This window comes from Bactrocera neohumeralis, chromosome 3 (assembly GCF_024586455.1).
Source record: "Bactrocera neohumeralis isolate Rockhampton chromosome 3, APGP_CSIRO_Bneo_wtdbg2-racon-allhic-juicebox.fasta_v2, whole genome shotgun sequence".
NCBI lineage: Eukaryota > Metazoa > Arthropoda > Insecta > Diptera > Tephritidae > Bactrocera > Bactrocera neohumeralis.
In genome coordinates this window covers 12622754-12642222 of record NC_065920.1, presented here as the reverse complement: position 1 = coordinate 12642222, position 19469 = coordinate 12622754, and the positions used below count along the sequence as shown (strand labels likewise).

Here is a 19469-nt window from a genome sequence, read left to right as displayed (position 1 = left end):
AAAGTTTACGCTTTTAACTAGCATTTAGTATTGAACCTTAGTATATTTGCTGATTTTGTAGATATTTTGCGATTTGAATGTTTTTGCCGAGTAACTGAAACATATATGAAATGCTGTGGTTACGGAGGGGTGTAGTGGAGTGTACGCTGTTGACAGTTGCCACACTGGCGGCTGTAGTTAGTTATTAAACGCTGCTGTTTGATGCGGGGATGAGGGAGCTGAAAAGGGGGGCGTTTGTTCCTGTTTGGTAAGGTTTTTCGTTAATATTTTTTTTTGTTTTTTCATTTTCTGGTTTTCTATTTTCGATTTTTAATGTGACTTTATTTTAATCTATTTTCATAGCATTACCATCATTATCATAATTTTTCATAATTTAAATTTTATATATTAATATTATTATTGGTTGCTTTCCCACACTCAACATCATCATCATCCTTATTTTTGTTTCTGCTTTCTAATTCTGGTTTGTTTTTGTTTCTTTTTTTATGTAATTTATATATTTATTTTTTTATTTATAATTATCAGCATAATTTTTTCAAATCTCTCATTGGAAATTTCATTTTCTGCAAGTAGATAACGGTAAATATCACAATTAGTGGTTGAAATAATGGAATTACGGCATATTTGAAGAGGTTGAACTAACCTACAAAAGGACATCACTTGCAGCAATTGTTTGTTTGTCGGTTATTTTCATTATCATTCAGCCTTCTACCAGCAGGAGCGCCTTGATTGTGTGCTCCATCGTTTTTAGGTAATTTCTTAGCTGTAAATAAAGCGAAACAAATGCAAATTCAAGTGTTAGACGGCAGAGTTTTTGGTGAAATAAGATTTTTTTGCAAAGTTTTAACGGAAAAGTATATAAAAATATTAAAAAATAATATTGAAATAAAAAATAAATAAAATAATATTGGATAAAAAATGGAAATATGGTATATAAAAAAAATTGTATTTAATTAAAACATAAAAAAATAATTTTGATATACCCTTCACGAATAACAAGTTTATAAAAGAAGTTGATTTCATGGTTCAATTTATTTGGAAGCTTTATGCTATAGTAGTCCGATCTGAACAATTTCTTCGGAGATTGTCTTGTTGCCTTGGAGTATAATACAAGTATATACCAAATTTTGTGAAGATATCTCGTCAAATAAAGAATTTTTGCATATAAAATCTTCATTTTGATCGTTCAATTTATATGGCAGCTCTATGCTATAGTGGTCCCATCTGAACCATCTGAACCATTTCTGCCGAGTTTGTCTTATTCCCTTGTAGTATAATATATACAAAATTTCGTGAAGATATCTCGTCATATAATAATAATATAAATAAAAAAGTCTTCCAATAAAATCTTTGATCGGTGAGTTTGTATGCAGCTATATGTTATAGTGGTCCAAATTGAACAATTTCTTCGGTGATTGTCTTTTTGCCTTGGACAATAATCCATATCAAATTTCTTGAAGATATTGCGTCAAATAAAAAAGTTGTTCATACAAGCACATGATGCCGATCGTTCAATTTGTATGACAGCTAAATGCTATAGTGGTCTGATATCGGCTATTCCGACAAATGAGCAGCTGCTTGAAGAAAAAATTGTATGTGCATAATTTCCGAACAATATCTCGAAAACTGATAATTTATATCTATATTTTATAGGGTCTCCAACATTCTCTTCTGGGTATTACAAACTACGAGGCAAACTTAATATACCCTATTCAGGTTATAAATAAATGCAACAGTATACAATATCAAAAAAAATATCGTAAAAAAAAATAAAAAATCAAAAAAATAAAAATAATAAAAAAATAAAAAATAATAATAAAAAAATAAAAAATAATAATAGTAAAAAAAATAAAAAATAATAATAATAAAAATAAAAAATAAAAATAATAATTAAAAAAATAATAAAATAACTAAAAAATTCCGCAATTCTATAATAATCTAAAAAGTTTCTGAAATTATTTTATAGTCATTTGTAGTCAAAAATACAACACAACCTACCTATAGCTAAGAATATATCATTCACATTCATTCCCGTTTTTGCCGAGGTTTCCATAAATAATAGACCGTTCTCTTCGGCATATTGCTTTGCTTCTTCGTATTCTACAACACGTATATTTGATAAATCCGCTTTATTGCCGGCCAGGGCAATAACAATGTTCGGCGATGCCTGAAAAATAAAAAAACAAGACAAATTTAATTTACATTTTTTTCGAAAAAGTTAAAAATATGCTTTAAATATATTGAAAAACAAATTTCAAAAAAAAAAAAAATTCAAAAAAAATTAAAAAAATAGTTAAAAAATAATAAAAAGTTATTAAAAAATAAAAAAGATAAAAGAAACGCTAAAGGGACACGTTTAGTAAAAACAAATTATGAAAAAAAATAAAACAAACATTTATTCAAAAATAAATTAAATAATAAAAAAAGCAATAAAAGGAAAACTTAAAGATACACTTTTAGTAAAACAAATAATAGAAAATTTAATTAAAAAAAAAACCAAAAGAAAATTGTACAAAAAAAAATTTATAGTAAAAATAAAAGCAAGCTTTATTAAAAACTAAATAAAGAAATAAATAAAACAAAATATTAAAAAAAAAAATAAAGATACACTTTTAGTAAAAACAAAATATTTTTTTTTTTATTTATGTAAAAAAAATAATAGAAAAATATATTAAACAAATTAAAAAAGAAAAACTTCGAAATATAATACACTTTTAGTTAAAACAAATAATAGAAAATTTTATCAAAAAATAAATAAATAGAAATTTGATTAAAAACTGAATTAAAAAAATAATTAAAAAAAAAAAAAACAATATAACAAATAATAACAAAACTTAGAGATATCATTTTAGCAAAAAAAAAAAAACGGAAAATTTTATTTAAACTAAATAAAAGAAAATATTTATAAATAAATAATAAAATAAAATTTTATTAAAAAATATAATAAGAAAATCAAAAAAAAATAAAATCAGAAACAAAAAAATTATTTAAAAATAAAACAAAATTATTTAAAAATAAAAAAAACAATATATGAAAAACTTAAACATAAACTTTTAGTAAAAAAAAATAATACAAAATTTTATTAAAAAATAAATGAAAGAAGATTTTATTAAAAAATAAATTAATCAAAAAAAAGGACAAATTAAATAAAAATTTAATATTATTTCACTTATGCGAACGCTTTTCAAGCCAAAAGGAGGCTGCATAACTGGAAAGGCGTGCTAAAAGATTACCAAAAACTATTTGGAGAATATTTTAGCACAACAAAAAATAGCATGCTTGGAGCGGCACAAGGTCGGTTGCAACAACTTTTATCAATATATGTATGTATGTAGTTTGCTTATCAGCAAATAGTACAAAACGCCCACAATTAAAATAGGCGCTATGAAATGCTTAAAGAAATTTTTGACATTTTTTGTGTGTGTAAATATTTAAATATAACACAAACCGAGGTTTTTACAAATTTAATTTTAGTCAATGAAACAAAAAAATGAGATTTGGTTGGTTTTGCGGTCAGTGACCACGCACAATAAAATAAAAATCTGAATGTAAATTTTACACACAAGAAATAAATGATTGGCGCACGATCATTAACCGCAATGTAAAAAAAAAAAATAAAAAATAACAACGTTAAATTTATAAATATATGAAAATGTGGCGTTAGCGTCAACAGCTAATCGGTGTCATCATCAACAGGTTCAAACAGTATTTTCTGTTTCTTTTGCGCAAACTCACTTGTTTATGCAGTTCCTTGACCCAGGTTTTTGCACGCTGAAAACTGTCTTGATTTTGTATGTCGTACACAACGATGGCGGCTTGGGCACCACGATAGTACATAGGAGCTAAGCTGTGATATCTGCAAAGCACAAAAAATTAAAAATTTTAAATAAAAGGAAAAGCATTTGAATGTATGTAGCTACACACCGTTCTTGACCGGCCGTATCCCAAATTTCAAATTTTACCACCGTATCCTCTATGCAGATGGTTTGTGTTAGAAATGCAGCGCCTATCGTACTCTCTTGGTATTCGTGGAATTGCCCTTTAACGAAACGTAGCACCAGCGATGATTTGCCCACCGCCGATTCGCCCAATAGCACCAATTTGAATTGGCAATTCTTATTTTGCTGTGTACCGTTGGGGCGCTGAGCTGTGCTGCCACTGGCATTGCCACCGCTACGTGCAGTTGTTGCCATCTTCTTGCTGTTGTTCTTGTTCTTTTTGTATTGGTATGCTTTTGTGGTGCTGGTGTTGGTGGTGCTGCTGTTGCTTCACTTGCCAACCGATTTCTATGAGCTTACTGCCACTTCCCACGTTGCTGTAGTCACAAATGTTGAGTTATAACTTTATAACTTGCGCCTAAAATTGTATGTTGTTGTTGTTGTCGCTGTTGATTATTATATGTATATTTTTTGTTTACTTTAATAGTATTTCTTTGTATTTGTTCGTTTCGGTGCGAATGTTTGGATTGTAACTAGATTTGCAGCTGCAGTTCGTTCAAACCTTTACCGAAAAGGGACGGCCGATGTTGTCAGGTGTTGTTCTGGGGTTTCGTTTCCTGTACTGTAAAGAAAAACAGAGAAATATTATTTATTATATACGTTTGTTATTGTTTCTATCTGCAAATCTATCTTCATGGTGTCCATGTTATTGTTTTTTATAATTTTTCGGGGCAGCTTTGTGGAGCGAGCACATTCGAAAAGCAATATAAAACCGTTTTCCACGCTTGAATGTAACACAACCTTACATAGGCGAAACCTAGTTCATTTAATCCTTTCAGAAATACAGAAAAATATATAAATTACAACAATTTAAGCGTTTCAACCGCTTTTACCGCCTTACGACATCGAAAAAATGTTGTTGTGCAATAAAAAAGCATAATATTCAATGTCATATTGAAAATTAGCCTATGAATCACAAACTTGTGTGTATCTTAGTATCAAAAATTAATGTTGATAACTTTTCACAGGTTATTAAGCTAACTTTTTTAAACATTTCTCAAATATATCGCAATTCATTGTTAAACAAAAGAATTTGTTTCACTAATATGTCCGATTTACTTCACTGATAAGATATACAAAATAATGTATGTATATGCACATACTAAAAACAAGTACGTATGTATGTAAAAATCAACAACACTAGGCTTAAAATAAAGAAAAAGATGATGAAGATGATAAAACAATGGCAAAAATCGTTAAGCGACAAAAGCGTGTTGGTTTTCTTTCGTCATTTATGCAGTTACAGTACAGAGTATTAGCAACAAGTATGCGTAGCTAAATGGAAAGATAGCAAACCTATACTATATGTATGTATGTATGTATGTATGTACATAGCTAACTTTGTAGGAGTAAAATTATAAATAAAAACTCGCAACGCAATTGTTTTTCTTACTAATTGATAGTAAATTTAACGACACTTCCGCTGACAGTCGCACATTTTGCGCAATGCGACAGTGAGAAAAATTAATGTAACAATACATGCATACAGACAGACATACAATATGAATATTCAAAGGGCATTTACTGAAGTATATATGTACATATACACACATGTAAGGAAACCACTACTGAGCCGTATTTAGTAGAGTTCAATTGTCGTTTGTCAATCGCACGCCGGTCGCTTAGTGCGCCGCAACTCTCACCGAAAAATTAATATAATAATTTTTACGCTACATCCGCTTTGAATGCAGTAGAGCAAAGCTGCCAGCTAATAGGGTCTAACTGGCAAGTACTCTGAACTGTTGTCGCAATCACTTTTCTCCAACATTGCTTTCTACTGTCGTCGTCTTGTCTGTTTTCATTCATTTTTATTGAGCCCCTTGTTTGCTTACTCGCTTACATGATTAGTAGGGCTTCCAATGGCAATAGCGTCGACGAATGCCGACAGCTACGCTGTAACGCTCATTAGCTGTGCTATGATCTTGCGATTGTAACTTGTCAGTCGCTACTTCCACAGTTACTGCGTTGCTTATACGACTTTCGTATAGTGTACCAAACTAATTTGCCAGTTTTACTCTCAACGATTGCGATTATATTAATAATCCCTCTGACATTGACATTTGTAGACGATAACTGCAATTGTGGGTTGAGTTCCACAAAGTGAGAGGCGGTAGTTTCCCTCAATTATTGGGTGAATGATCTATAATGACGTGCAGACTATAAAATATGTATGTGTTTGTAGCTCATGCGTGTGGTTTATATTCCGCATTCTTCATATTGACAAGCGGGAATATCAATTTGTTTTAAATGACAAAGTTCAGTTACTCTAGCTGTTGATGACAAGCATATTTGGTTACCCTAAACGGTGTATGTCAAGTTTGCCACCAAGTTTGTAACACCTAGAAGGGATAGTGGAAAGAAACGTAGTTTCTATATGATAGCATGGCGAGCTGAGTTGATTTAGCCATGTCGTTTAGCCACACGTCCCCCCAAGAAGTTGCAATATGTCGGATCCGTCGATATTGAACCACTATAGAATATAGCCGTCATATTACTTTAAGAATTTCCTTACGACTACATACTTTTAGAGCAGTAATTGCAAGTTTATGAATTGCTGCCGACCAACATGCTCATTGCTTTGAGCGCATTTTGAACGCTCTGCTTTGCCTAGAAGTCAGTCCCGACCACTTAAAACTATTGCATTAAACGTAAACTTAATTAAACAATAACTCAATAACAATGTGAATGAATGCAAAGAGAATACTGCGAAAGGCAGAAAATAAAAGAATATTTGCAAACTACAAAAATACATAGAACAAATAAATGCGGCAAAAGAATAGAAAATAGCGTCAAGTCAACAAACGAGTAAAAGAACTTCACTAACGCTAATAAGCATTAAATCTATGGAATACCATTCATCTAGACATATGGTAAAAAAAGTATATACAAATTCCACATATTTTTATTTCTAAATAATATAAACAAACGCCTTGGCATTGAAATAGAATAAAGGCAGAATTGTTTTGAGTTGAGTTGTAAAATTTTTGCACCAGAGTAGAACTTTTTAGTTCTGAAATCTTTGCTATAACTAAATCAGAGAAATTTTTATAAATACCCTCGTGAACATTTATAACAGAGTAATTTATTTAAAGTAACAATCGATTGTGTTTCGAACCAACAGATTTTTTTTCAACCAAAGCCACTTTTCAGCAACGTAACCAAAGGCAAAAATATTTCCCTTACTTAACAGCGAACACAAATAGGCGCTACCAAACACTCTTAGCTGTGTTTAAAGATCATGTGATGCGCGTTGTGAGAACTGAATTACTGAGATAGCAATAAAATCGTGCAAAGCACCTTTAAGTATAAACAAATAATCTGTTAGAATAAATGCGCAAAATTAAATGAAAAAATTAAAAAACGTAACTTAATACGTCATTGCAACTCCATCAAATTGAATGTATCGGAGCAATTAATATGCTTGCATGCATTTGTGTGGAAATTTATATGAGTGAATATGTAGTTACATTTACATCCAAGGACATAATACACATTGGACAGCTGGATTTCTGGAAAACTAAGTTAACATGTTTACAAACATAAACGTATTTGTTACGTGCATATTAAACATTTTAGTATTTAAGTGTGATAGAAACAAGTAACGTTATGGAGAAAAATTATATTGAAATGCAATAATACTCCTGGAACTCATACCAACACACACGAACACCGACTGCTGCCTCACGCAATATTGGATACTTGACCACCACTATTGTAGAGCAACCTTGGAATACTTTTTGTGAAAATCTTTATATATTTATATCCAACTCACAGAAAAATGTTCATCAATTAAATAAACTGATAAATTCACTAAAATATACCACATAATTATACAAAACGAATTGCACTTAGCACAGTGAAATTTAATAAAGGAAAACAGCTGACGCCGATACAAAACGACGTACGATGCGTCATCGTAGAACTGATATAGAGAAACATGAGAGAAAAGCAAAACGGTGGAGACGAATGAGAAACGTCAACAAGTGCAGGATTATTTGACATCTTTTTATGTTTCCCTACATCTCGTCACTTAGGAGCGCATATTTTACTTGATGAAAAAATTAATAAAAATGTATTGTTTTGATAAATGGGAGCCAGCACAGTTATCACTCACTATTTTAGTAAATAAAAACATAGGGAACTGATTAAGTAATTTTCAGAAAGTTAGTGGGCGTTTCCAATAAGCGAGTGGCATTTCAAATAATTTAAATCCCCTCAAATAATTACTGAGATAATAATGGGAAATGGAAATCACATCATACAACTCCAACTATTATTATGAATGCTTATTGTATGTTATCGGCGCGTTTTCGTCAAATTTTTCTCTACTTAGCAAACAATTGCAACATCCACGTTTTACTAGAACACTCTAAAAATTGAAAAAGCTCTTATTATCCGCACTGTTATCACCGAACACTCCCCGCCTTATATCAATGGGGCGGATTTACAGTACTCCGATAATATTCCAAATATATGTATATGTAAGGCTGCTTGATAATAAATGGAAAAACAGGCAAAACACATTTGAGAAAAGGATAATGCAAGAGAAAAACATTAAGCAGAAGTCTACAAATCCTTCCTAGTACATACAGAAGGTAATAATTGAGTAACTTTTAAGCCAGAGCACAATATATAATTTACAGCGAATTGCGACGTAAGCGCTAGTTCCAGCAATACAAAGAAGTCGTAAATTAAATTAAACAAAAGCAGACAAACACAGCAGCCCTACTGACTTCGTTTTCTGGAAGAGAAACTCGTCGCCACGGCACCGTATACAAAGAAATTATCAATATAAGCACAAATTCACTATTATTAAGACAACGCAAATATTTAACGTAACTCGTACTTAATTTTTCTTTAAATTTTACACAAATTATTGCTTTAACTTTGCTTTTGCTGCGATTTTACGTTTTTACAGATTTCGCGAACAGCAAATTGAAAAATGCACTTTCTTTCGAACACTTGAATTTGGCAGCACTGGAATGCCCAGCAAAGCAAATGTCACCCACCCAACACAGTATGCCATCCCGCTTCAACACACATTAATACCTTTAGCACCCACATTGTTTTTATCACTTGTGGCGCAATATTTGTCCTACTCTTGCAAACGGTTGAATGCGTATAAACTGTCATTACAAAAAAATTTTCATGGCGCTGCACTGATAGTCCCCGTGGATTCCCCTGTTGCTTTTAACTACTCTAGCATCCACAAACACCACCATCATAGTGATGACTCGTTCATCGTTAACAATTTTCTATGGAAAAATCCAAAATTTCATCGCTGCTCCAATAATAATCGGTTATTTTACTTAATTAAGTACCCGAAAAGACAAATTGCACATTCACCTTAACAATTTTTATCCTTCACTTTAATTGTTTAAATGTGGGCTTACAAAGCCACCTCTCTTCCCAAATAATTTTTTTCACGGAATGCAAAATATAATGATTATTCTTTAATGAAAACAGCACTTTCTCGCACAAATTGCAAACCGCACAATACGTGTTATATGGTGATGACAACAGCAATGGCATCGAGTAAAATTGATTGCAGGTTAATAGTCGGCTATCGACCAGCAATGAGTTAGTACAATTATTTATTTATTTGTATGCAGAAGTATTAACGGACTGAAAATGCAAATACTAATTTGCCATAATTGCGTTAAATCAAAATTAATTAAAGGAAAATAAAATGTTTGTTCAGTAAATATCAATTTTACTGAAAATCTTTGATATTAGTGGTTAGCTACCTGGCGGTGAAGACTCGAGAATTGCAGTAATGTATAGCGACATCTGTTGAAGTAGCTATCCATCGATTTTTGAAAGAAGAGGAAATTGGCAAGTTGAAGTGGTACGTGGCTCCACTAAAAATATTTTTGGCGGAAAATATTTGGCTTCCTGTCAAAAACATATGTATTTATAATGACAGTAAGAAATAAATTGCCGGTGTAAGTTTTTCTGATTTGCAGTTCTTTAAAAAATATTAATTTTTGCAAAAAGTGCGTGAATATTGTAATATATTCTGCTCTAAAACAAATCTAGTGCGTGTGGTGTAAGTGTATCCGTAATGAAAAACGAAATAAATTAGCGCAAATTAGCATGACTCTAGTTCGCTTATACACCAATTGCTGCAAGCAACGTTGAGTACCCTTCATCCGGAATGCTTATTGTTCAGCGGAATTTTTGAATTTTGGTAAGAAATAGTATTCGATATATATATTTACTGATATTATTGTAATTAAAAGCAAATCTTGAGCAGGAATATTTGGTTTCGCGGCTTCTTGTTAAAGTATTGAGGTTATGCAATAACGCTGTGTTCTAACTAGCACTCGTTGAGTACTGCTCATCCGGGGTGCATATTGTTGAACGAAAATGTTTAAATTTTGGTAAAAATTGGTATTCGATACATATATTTACTGAAAATACTGGAATTAGAAGCAAAGCTTGCTACATTGTGCAAATATTAATTAGTTTCTGTGCTTCTCCTTTAAAAAAAAAATGAGGTTATGTAATAAAGCTGAGTTCTAACTAGCACTCTAAAGCACGAACTTTATATTCAAACAGCGTGAAGTCGATAGTTTCAGCACCAATTCTTTAAGCATTATACGACTTTAAGAAACCCGTTTGCTACCGGTAATATTATCTACTAACCACTCCATCCCCACGACAGTCGGGCCTACGTAGCCGCAACGGACCCGATTTTTTTATGCGGTCGAAGACTGTCAACTCAGAATTCTACTGGTATAACAACAACAAAATGTACTTACCACTAAAATGAGTTGAAATTAAAAAGCAAATATGTTCTGTTCCGCTGTCGAGAGCTTTACAGTTTTTCAATCTTTATTCATTTTCAATATTCTCCTTCTTCCTCTGAACATTACGCTGGTCACGTAAAACTATTTTCTACAAATTACATTATATGAGTAATTAAGTAATTATATGACGGTATTAATTTGTTTGAGCTAGTGAATATTGTTCGATTTTGTTCTTGTCATTAATTATCATATTTTTTTTATAATACGTAGGTTCATATGATTACTAGATGAATATTAAATTAAAAATAAATCTAAAATAAAAATATTGCGGACGATGAGCTGGACCAGTTGTTATTTTCCAAGCAACACCGTGACCGCCAGGTGACTACCAATAAGACATACAAGACGGGGCTAGAACTGTTATAAACTAAAGTTAGACTCTGATATTACGCTAATTACAAATGTTTACATATTATATATTTTTTTATTATATATATACTATGCACTATTTACAAGCCTGACTTACGATTATATATGCGTTCATTTTTATACCAATTAAAAAAATCGCTAATAAATCACAACAAACATAACACATTTTTACAATAATATCATTCTGCAGAATCTTAGTATTTGCCTCAAGGTATTGGCAGAAAACAGAGGCAGCGCCAAAAATTATTGTTGCTATCTTTGGCAAGTGTCCTTTGCCTTCCAGGCCATTAAACCAAATACAATACAGCCCCTTCTCCGCCCACACACTTTCCCTCTTGCATTCATACAACGTTAATTTTACTTCACCGCAAGCAGCTAAGGATATTTGTACAAGTAAACGCTTCGTTGCGCTCGGCACCTTTCTGATTGGCCAGTCGGGTAGCCGACGTCGCCAACCGTTACTTCCGCATCCTTTATGGTGCTTGCAGCCAATGAGCGAAATGCCAATTTGTTAGTTGTTGTACGTTTAGGCGACGACGCTCTCATACTACTTGGCGCTCTCGCGCCTACTCACACAGGCACACCAATCTCAGCGTGTGGCTACCACTCAAGCACCACCACCGCTGCTCCGAACGCGCCTAATTTCACTTGCTGGATATATACATGACTCAAGCGGCAAAGGCGCGAGCTATGTCCTGCCACCAGGCGTATGAGTGACACTTAACACACTAAATACTACTTACAATCCTACTCTCTCTCTCTACGACATGGCGCATCAGCACAAATCGCGTGATTGCAAGACATAGCTGAGGATACTCGTTTTTCCTTGCTTTTGCCGAGTGAAATGCATTTCCGGTGGTGCATTTTTTGTTCGCGTGTTGGAGCGTGTGTTGGTGCGTCAGCCGGCGAAACCGCCGCACGCCATTGGTTGGTCACTAGCCAGTGACGTTGACGTTTGTATGTTTGCGCTTGACTGCAGCGTGGTAATTGCCAATCGGTGAGATTTATGTGTGTCGGTTTTGTGTGAATGAATTGGAGGTTAAGTGTTGATAACTGCTGTTTGTATTGCTGTTACAACAAAGAGGAGTTGCACGCCTGTAATGAGAGAGAAAGCATAGCGTAATTAGTTACAAAGTTATGAGCTATCTTTAAATTAAAAAAAATGTGTATTTGAGGTTATGTATTTTTTTATTCAAAATTAGATATTTTTGTACGCTGTATTGAATTATTTTCGTAAAAAGTATTTTTCAGTTTAAAATGAACTTTTTAGATTGGGAAAAAAATAAGAAATATGTGTTTTGCAAAAAATTTATTTTGAGTACATAATTTTTCGTAAATTTATTTGTGAGAAAATAAAAACTTTACATTTCTGATTAAAGTGAATTTTATACGGGTGTATATTGAGGAAAAATTTGTTAATATTCCACAAAAACTTAATTTTGAAGTTATGCATTTTTCGATAAATATTTTTATGAGAAAAAAATTTGCTTTTATTCTATTTCTTGAACATTACGGATTAAAGTGAAGCTTATAAGGGAAAAAATTTTAAGAAAATGATTTTATTATACTTAAATAGTTTTTTTTTTATTTTGATTTTAAGAAAATATTTTTTCCAAAAAAAGTTTTTAAGGAAATCATTTTATTATACTTAAATAATTTTGATTTAAAAAAGTATTATTTTCTTGTACTGCAGGATTATAACTTTTTAAATAAATTTTTCTAAAATAAACATCTTAAGAAAATAACTTTTTCTTGTACATACATATGTACATACTTTAAACTTTTAAATTTTTTCCGAATTAATTTTTCTGAAAAAAAAATTTAAGAAAATTATATTTAATTTTTACTATTTTTAGAAAATAATTTTCTTGTACTGTGATGTTTTATTTATTTTTAATTATTAATATAATCTATTTATAATCTCGAACAATTTCCCAATTGTAGCAAAATTTAAAAAAAGGAAATATTTTTATAAAAATTAAACAAAAAATAATATTTCTTTAACTATAAATCTAATATAAAGAATTATTACATTAAATAAATAATTTTTCTTGTTCTGGAAGGTTTCAAAGAAAACCATGATTTTAAGATAAAATTAAATCATTTTTTTCATAAATTTTCTTGTACTGTAAGGTTTTAATTTTCTTTAATTATTAAAAATAAATCTTTTAAGAAAATAGTTTAGGTGTGTATTTTATAATCTCAAATGTCATTTTTCAGTTGTAGCAAAATTATAAAAAAATATTATTAAAAATTTTAACAAAAAAATTATTACTTTTTATCTATACATTTATTTTTAGTAAAAAAACATTCTTATTTTAACAAAATAATTTTTCTCGCATTAGAAGGTTTTATTTTTTTATATTAGTTTTCCAAAAACAATCATGATTTTAAGAAAATTATTTTTTTCATGAATTTGCCTTGTACTGTAAAGTTTTAATTTGTTTTAGTTAAGGAAATAGTTAAAGGATCTATTGCATAATCTCGAATGTACCTTTTCAGTTGTAGCAAAACTATAAAAAAATATTATAATTAAAATAATAAAACACAAAAATATTTTTTTATCAACGAATTAATTTTTCTAAAAAAAAAAATTATTATTTTAAGAAAATAATTTTTTTAGTTTTTATTTTCATTTTTTAAATGAACTTAAAAAAAAAAATGTTTTAAGAAAATAATTTTTTCCTGTACTGGAAACTTTTAACTTTTCTCGAATTAATTCTTCTAAACAAATTCTTATTAAAAAAAAAAATACGACAAAAAAAATATTTTCTAAAAATAGTAAAAAAATAAAAAAAAATATTTTCCAATCTCAAAAAAATTGTATTTTTATTTTTTTATAAAAATTTTATTTTCTAAGCTGAAGAAATTTTATTATATTTTTTTTCTATTTTTAGAAAATAAAAAAAAAAAATAATTTTTTTTTCACAATTTTTGGAAAATATTTTTCGGTAATTTTTTTAATTAATAAAAAATATATATTTGAAGACAATAATTTATTTTTTATTATTATTTTGAGAAAATAAAATATTCGTGTACTGTCAAGTTTTCACTTTTTTTATTGTAATATAACAACTTTTTTTCGTCTACTCATACCCTATTTATAATACTTTTCTTTGAAAATATCTGCGCGCTGAAAATATTCCAACGCAAAACTATTGACTTTTGCGTAGGGGAGTTGTAACTATTTATACCTGCAACACATAAATATGTATGTGCATGTGTATTACAAAACAAGGAAAACACAAATTATCTGGCAACCTCACAAAACGCATTTAGACTGCTCACGCATAGGAACCAATAAATATGCCGCAGATGAACAGAACATAAAAGCTTAGCCGTTGGCACACATCAAGCGTTTGCCAACAAGGCGCACATTAAGCGATTATATAAGACGTTAACGGGTTCATTGCCTGAAACAGGTTGCCAGCAAGGGGAGCAGAAAATAGCACAATAATATATTTTTGTTTTTGTTGCTTCTACTTCCACTCAGATGTGCGTTTGTGGGGTCCTTGGCAAGGTTTCGCCGAGTCTCACTCCTCCAAGTTGGTGCTTGCCAAGTTTTCGTTGTTGTTGTTGCGTGGTGCGGACGCGGTGTGCGCTAGTTGACCATCACTCGATTCGAATTAATTTTGGCAATGAAATTTGTGTTGTGCGTAAACAATTGGAAATTGGCAAGTGAAATATAAATAATAAATGTAGGAAGAAATGTGTGAATGAAAACAATTACACACACACATGTGCGTCTGATTTAGTGTGTGTTGGTTTTATTCTTTGTTTTGGTAATTCAAACACGTGACTACGATAATTTGTTTTTATATTTCAAAATATCAGCCAGTGGATATTTGGCGCCAATGAGTACTAAGAAAAATTAGCTTAGGTCGTTACTGTAGCCCTTAGAATAAGTAGTAAAGTAATAGAAATTGCATACACATTTCTTCCTTTGACTTGTTAGATAGAAAATTGAGGCTTTGCACTTCGACCTAGGGTCTATTGTGCCCTCTCTTATATCACATATGGTCACAAAGGTACTCAAAGCACTCAAAACAATTCCAAGAGCTTGCTGGGCGCGACTGAGATGATGTGATCCCTGTCCACGTAGTTGGAACCTAGGGCCTTGAGCCTGCTTCTACACATTGACTGTTCCATGTCGCAAAACCTACAGTTTGGGCAAAAGACTATGCGCTATGCTTCCTGAGCCTGCAGTGCCCTGTATAGAGCGCGACTAGGAGGCGAAAGTTGTCTCGGGGAGGTTTATCACATATTTAAACCTTGCAAGTTTGTACCTTCCCAGTAGTAACTTGGCGTGTCCCGTTCCTGCTGTCTGCTGCCAGTGTCGTTCGCTCCCCACTCTCTCCCCCGTGAGGAGCAATTCCTAAATAGGGTGGGATTCAATCGCAATGCATGGTTCTGGCTCCATCACCCTGGAAGCCGCCGCAAAGCGGGCTAGTTCATCGGCCAGCTCATTGCCGGCTACCCAGATCAGGTATACACGGTTGCAAACTGATAGGCGTTTCAACCTTCCTATACACTCCTCCACTAAAAGCGATTAGTTCTCATAAGCAGAGATTGCCTTTTGTGCCGCTAGACTATCGCTAAGTATAGCGATCCGCTGGCCTACCGAAGAATACGTTTCCTTAGATGTCCAAGCAGCCGCTACATAAGTGACAATAGGCCTTACAATCATGGTATACAGTCGTCTGATGATATAATGCTTGCAGCCCCAGGATCTACCGGCTAAGCGTCTACATACCATGAGTACCTTGGTGGCTTTGGACACTGTTAGTTCCGCGTACATATTCGACTATAATGTTGGTTCTAATGAGAGGAATTTGACCTCTTTAGATATCTCCAACTCCCTGCCAACGAGTATTAGGAGCCTCAAGCCCGGAAGAGATCTTCGCTTTGTAAAAGTTGCCTGGTGGCATTGATAACCGATGACTTTTGGCATTTTTTAACTTTTCATGTAGTCTTGAACGAACATAACCTCAAAAGTGGCACAATATGTGCGATCTTTCATTCGTGAAGTCATTTCGATAATATTTCAAAATTAAAAAAAAAAATTCAAGAGTACAGTACATATATGTATATTAGGGTGGGTAAAAAACAAGTACTTTTTTCGATTGGTACTCTAAAAAATAGGTTCACAGAGACTTTCAAAGTCTGTCCAAGAATTGGCTCTTCATAATAACGATTAGATAGATTAAAAAATAAATACAAAAAATAATAATAATAAAATTAGATAGAAAAATTCATATCTCTCATTATCTCTTCTTGATAATTAGAAAAAAATAGAAAACTGTAAGGCGGAGTACCTGTCCGTTACATGTAGCAGCTCATGCTTAGTGAGATCTTCGTAGAGGCGTCTAAAATCCTATTTTTCGTGTACAAAATGAAAAAAATTTCGGTTTTTTGCACCCACCTTAATGTATATATCTTAAGTGAAATTCTTCTCTCAAGCTGCAAGAGTTTACAAAAGCATTGATGCCAGTCATTCTGCTTTATCTAAGTATCGGCAGTTCATAATCGAACCACTAACTCACAAACGCACTTCGAAACCATTAAGTCATATCAGAAGACAACGTGTGGCCCCATGAAAATGAACAATTATTCCCATCCGTGCGCAATAAATTCCACCGCAACATGAACACATACGATTTATCCGCATTTCTGCTTCCTCGCTCACTCTCTTCCTTGCCTACAACTAATTTTCGTTAAATTTACAAGCAGTTAGCACATGAGTTATGCGTTCCTACGGCAACAACAACGTTTACTTACATACTTATGAGCTCATAACTTAAGCACCACAAACCCTGACCTAAGGCAATACAAAAGTCTTGCTCGTGTCCCCCCCACACACGCAGCAAACATAACCTAAAAAACAAAATATCGCATAAATACAGAAATCCAGCTTCTCAAAGTGCTACCGCGTCTCTTGTGAATGTCAATCCGTAATAAAAACGAAACTGTTGCGTATGCGTAAAATACGTAATAAATGCAAATGAATTGTTTTTGTTTTGGCGGGGGCCACATGGAGGTGGCCGGGAGCAAGTGGTGATTCGGCGACAAGCCAAAATCGGCTGATTTCTTGGCAAGCGGCAACGAAGCTGGCGCTAGTGGCAACCACTGACAGACGCCGTGGCGTGTGCCTGAATGGGAAGATGTCCAGAAAACTTATTGGCAAAACTCCATGCTTTTAATTTATGATGCAGACGCATCAACGGCGTGTGTTTGAACGCCATGTTGGCGGGAGGGCGGGTGGCCGGTGTGGCGCGGTTCCGATCGTCATTTAGGGGTTGCTAATGGCGTGCAAGAGCACTTAGGCGATTTGCGGAGAAATAAAATCAAATATTTTATGGCTTGTCTTGCGGTTTTTGACATAAACTGAGCATGGCAGCAATTCACGTTTAATTAGACGCCGATTAATAGGTGATTATTTAATAAGTTGTTGCTAGTTAATTGAGTTCACAACTCATTTGGCAGGCCAATATCTATATACAATATTTATTTTTATTTTTTTTTTTGGTTTTCTATTGGCTTGTAGCGCATAACGAGGGATATGAAACGTATATGTACATATGTACATATCGTCACCTAAAATGCAAAATAAAGTATCATCACTTTTCATTAGTTTAAAGGCGCAGGAGGTACGATATAATAGAAACCACTCACATTGAAATAAGTTTTGAGTTTTGGTAATAAATTGGTTATATATTGGTTTTATATTAGTTATATATTGGTTATGTATTGGTCATATATTGGTTATGTCTGACAGCGGAAGCTGCAAATTTATTGCTACATATATGTAATGCCGAAGAAAAAACGATTTAATAGAAGCCATATTATTTGAAACAGAGGTTTGTTTATAAAAAAGTTATATATTGGTTATATATTAGTTATATATTGGTTATATCTGGCAGCGGAAGCGCAAAATTTATTGCTACATAGATATATAAAATGATGTAGTGAATCGTAAGCAATAAAAAACTCAATTTAGATTTTTTGGCGAAACGTTGTTTTGCATTTTAGGTGAGAATATATAATTATTTCTTATATTTTTGTAAGTTTTTCTTTCCTTTTTCAGTTGTCAGCCTTTTTTTTACATTTTAACCAATTAAAAATATAATTTTTTTTCCATTTTAGTTAACTAAAGCACATTTCTAGTTAAATATTGCTCGCAAATATATTTTTTTAATCAAAAATTCTAACAACTTGTTATATAATAAACAAATATCTAAGCAAATTTTATTTATTTTTTATGTAATATATATTTGTACCTGATTTTCCTTTTTAGTCCCACATTTCAGCGGACATTTGCGCTATTGTGCAATTAAAATTGTTTCAAAATATGTTTTTAGACTAATTCGCGTCAGTTTTCAACGCGCACAAACGCCTGCGAATATTTATTTACTCTTTAGTCAGACACGCATACACATACACACAAACATAGAAACGTATTTTAAAGTCTAAACCATATAGTTATATATACATACATACATATATGTATAATATAAGAGCACAAGTGTATGTACATATGTATGTACACTGATCTATTTCAAGACGCACATGGATGCGTCTCTTTTGCTGTTTTAACCTTAATTAAAATTGTTCTGAGCAAATAAATGCGCCTTCGTGGCAACAAAAAAATATAATGTATTTATAAACAAGTTTATGTATGTATGAATAGCTTGAAGAATACAAAAATACATGCATATTTACAAGCGCTTTGTAGAACACAATAAATGGCACATGTAAAGACAAAAGAACAACAACACTAATTAGCTAGAGCTAAAAGTATTGAAAACTTGAGATCACAGTCTTCTGATAATGCGAATCACTGAAAATTGCTTGCCAGGCAAAAAGTAATGCATGTTGAAAACATTGCTTTTGCTAAGCGCTTTGTATGAAAATTTATTTTTATTCATTTTAGGGTGGGTCAATAAATTTGTGAAGGGCTTATATAATTAAATATATGTATAATATACAGTATCTAATATAAAACTAAACTCAAAACTGTGCAAAAAATAAGTAAAAATATTAACTTCGCCTGCACCGAAGCTATAATACCCTTCACAGATGCGTTTCTTATACCATAAAGTGTATAAAAATAGCTTTATCTTGATTTTGAACGAACAGTTTGTATGACAGCTATAGGTTATATTGGTCCGATCTTAACAATTTGCTCGGTGACCATAACCTTCCATTGCACTATAAGCTGTGCCAAGTTTCGTGAAGATATCTTGTCAAATAAAAAAGTTTTCCGAATAAGAGCTTGATTTTGAGCGATCAA

At 32.1% G+C, this 19469-nt stretch overlaps 1 protein-coding gene and 1 long non-coding RNA gene across 7 annotated transcripts in view; both read right to left on the bottom strand.

The window, feature by feature from the left end:
• Positions 1 to 253: 253 nt before the first annotated feature.
• LOC126752886 (ras-related protein Rab-5B) lies at positions 254 to 9516 on the bottom strand. Of its 6 annotated transcripts, XM_050463909.1 has the most exons (7): positions 9345 to 9516; positions 4418 to 4560; positions 3925 to 4356; positions 3736 to 3856; positions 1999 to 2167; positions 644 to 763; positions 254 to 563 (listed from the first exon to the last, which is right to left on the bottom strand). In XM_050463909.1, exons 3-6 carry the CDS (start codon positions 4191 to 4193, stop codon positions 657 to 659), a joined length of 666 nt encoding a protein of 221 aa, XP_050319866.1. In that variant the 5' UTR covers positions 4194 to 4356; positions 4418 to 4560; positions 9345 to 9516; the 3' UTR covers positions 254 to 563; positions 644 to 656. The 6 variants fall into 6 exon arrangements, with proteins under 6 accessions (XP_050319866.1, XP_050319862.1, XP_050319864.1 ...); XM_050463905.1 differs by lacking the exon at positions 9345 to 9516 and adding an exon at positions 8845 to 8961 and having other exon boundaries at positions 3925 to 4560; XM_050463907.1 differs by lacking the exon at positions 9345 to 9516 and adding an exon at positions 8839 to 8957 and having other exon boundaries at positions 3925 to 4560.
• A 1280-nt stretch (positions 9517 to 10796) lies between these two features.
• The window catches only part of LOC126752889 (uncharacterized), a 29824-nt gene continuing 21151 nt past the window's right edge, over positions 10797 to 19469 (bottom strand). Inside the window, exon 2 of the long non-coding RNA XR_007666052.1 lies at positions 10797 to 12274. This is a non-coding gene — a long non-coding RNA (uncharacterized LOC126752889). The remainder of the gene's footprint in view (positions 12275 to 19469) is intronic.

Bases quoted from the DNA above. Each gene is read 5' to 3' on its own strand.
- LOC126752886 (XM_050463909.1), bottom strand. From the start codon at position 4,193: ATGGCAACAACTGCACGTAGCGGTGGCAATGCCAGTGGCAGCACAGCT. The intron at 2,168-3,735 runs GTGAGTTTGCGC...TTTATTTTTCAG, and splicing joins TCAAGGAACTGCATAAACAA to GCATCGCCGAACATTGTTAT. The intron at 764-1,998 runs GTAGGTTGTGTT...CTTTATTTACAG, and splicing joins TGATATATTCTTAGCTATAG to CTAAGAAATTACCTAAAAAC.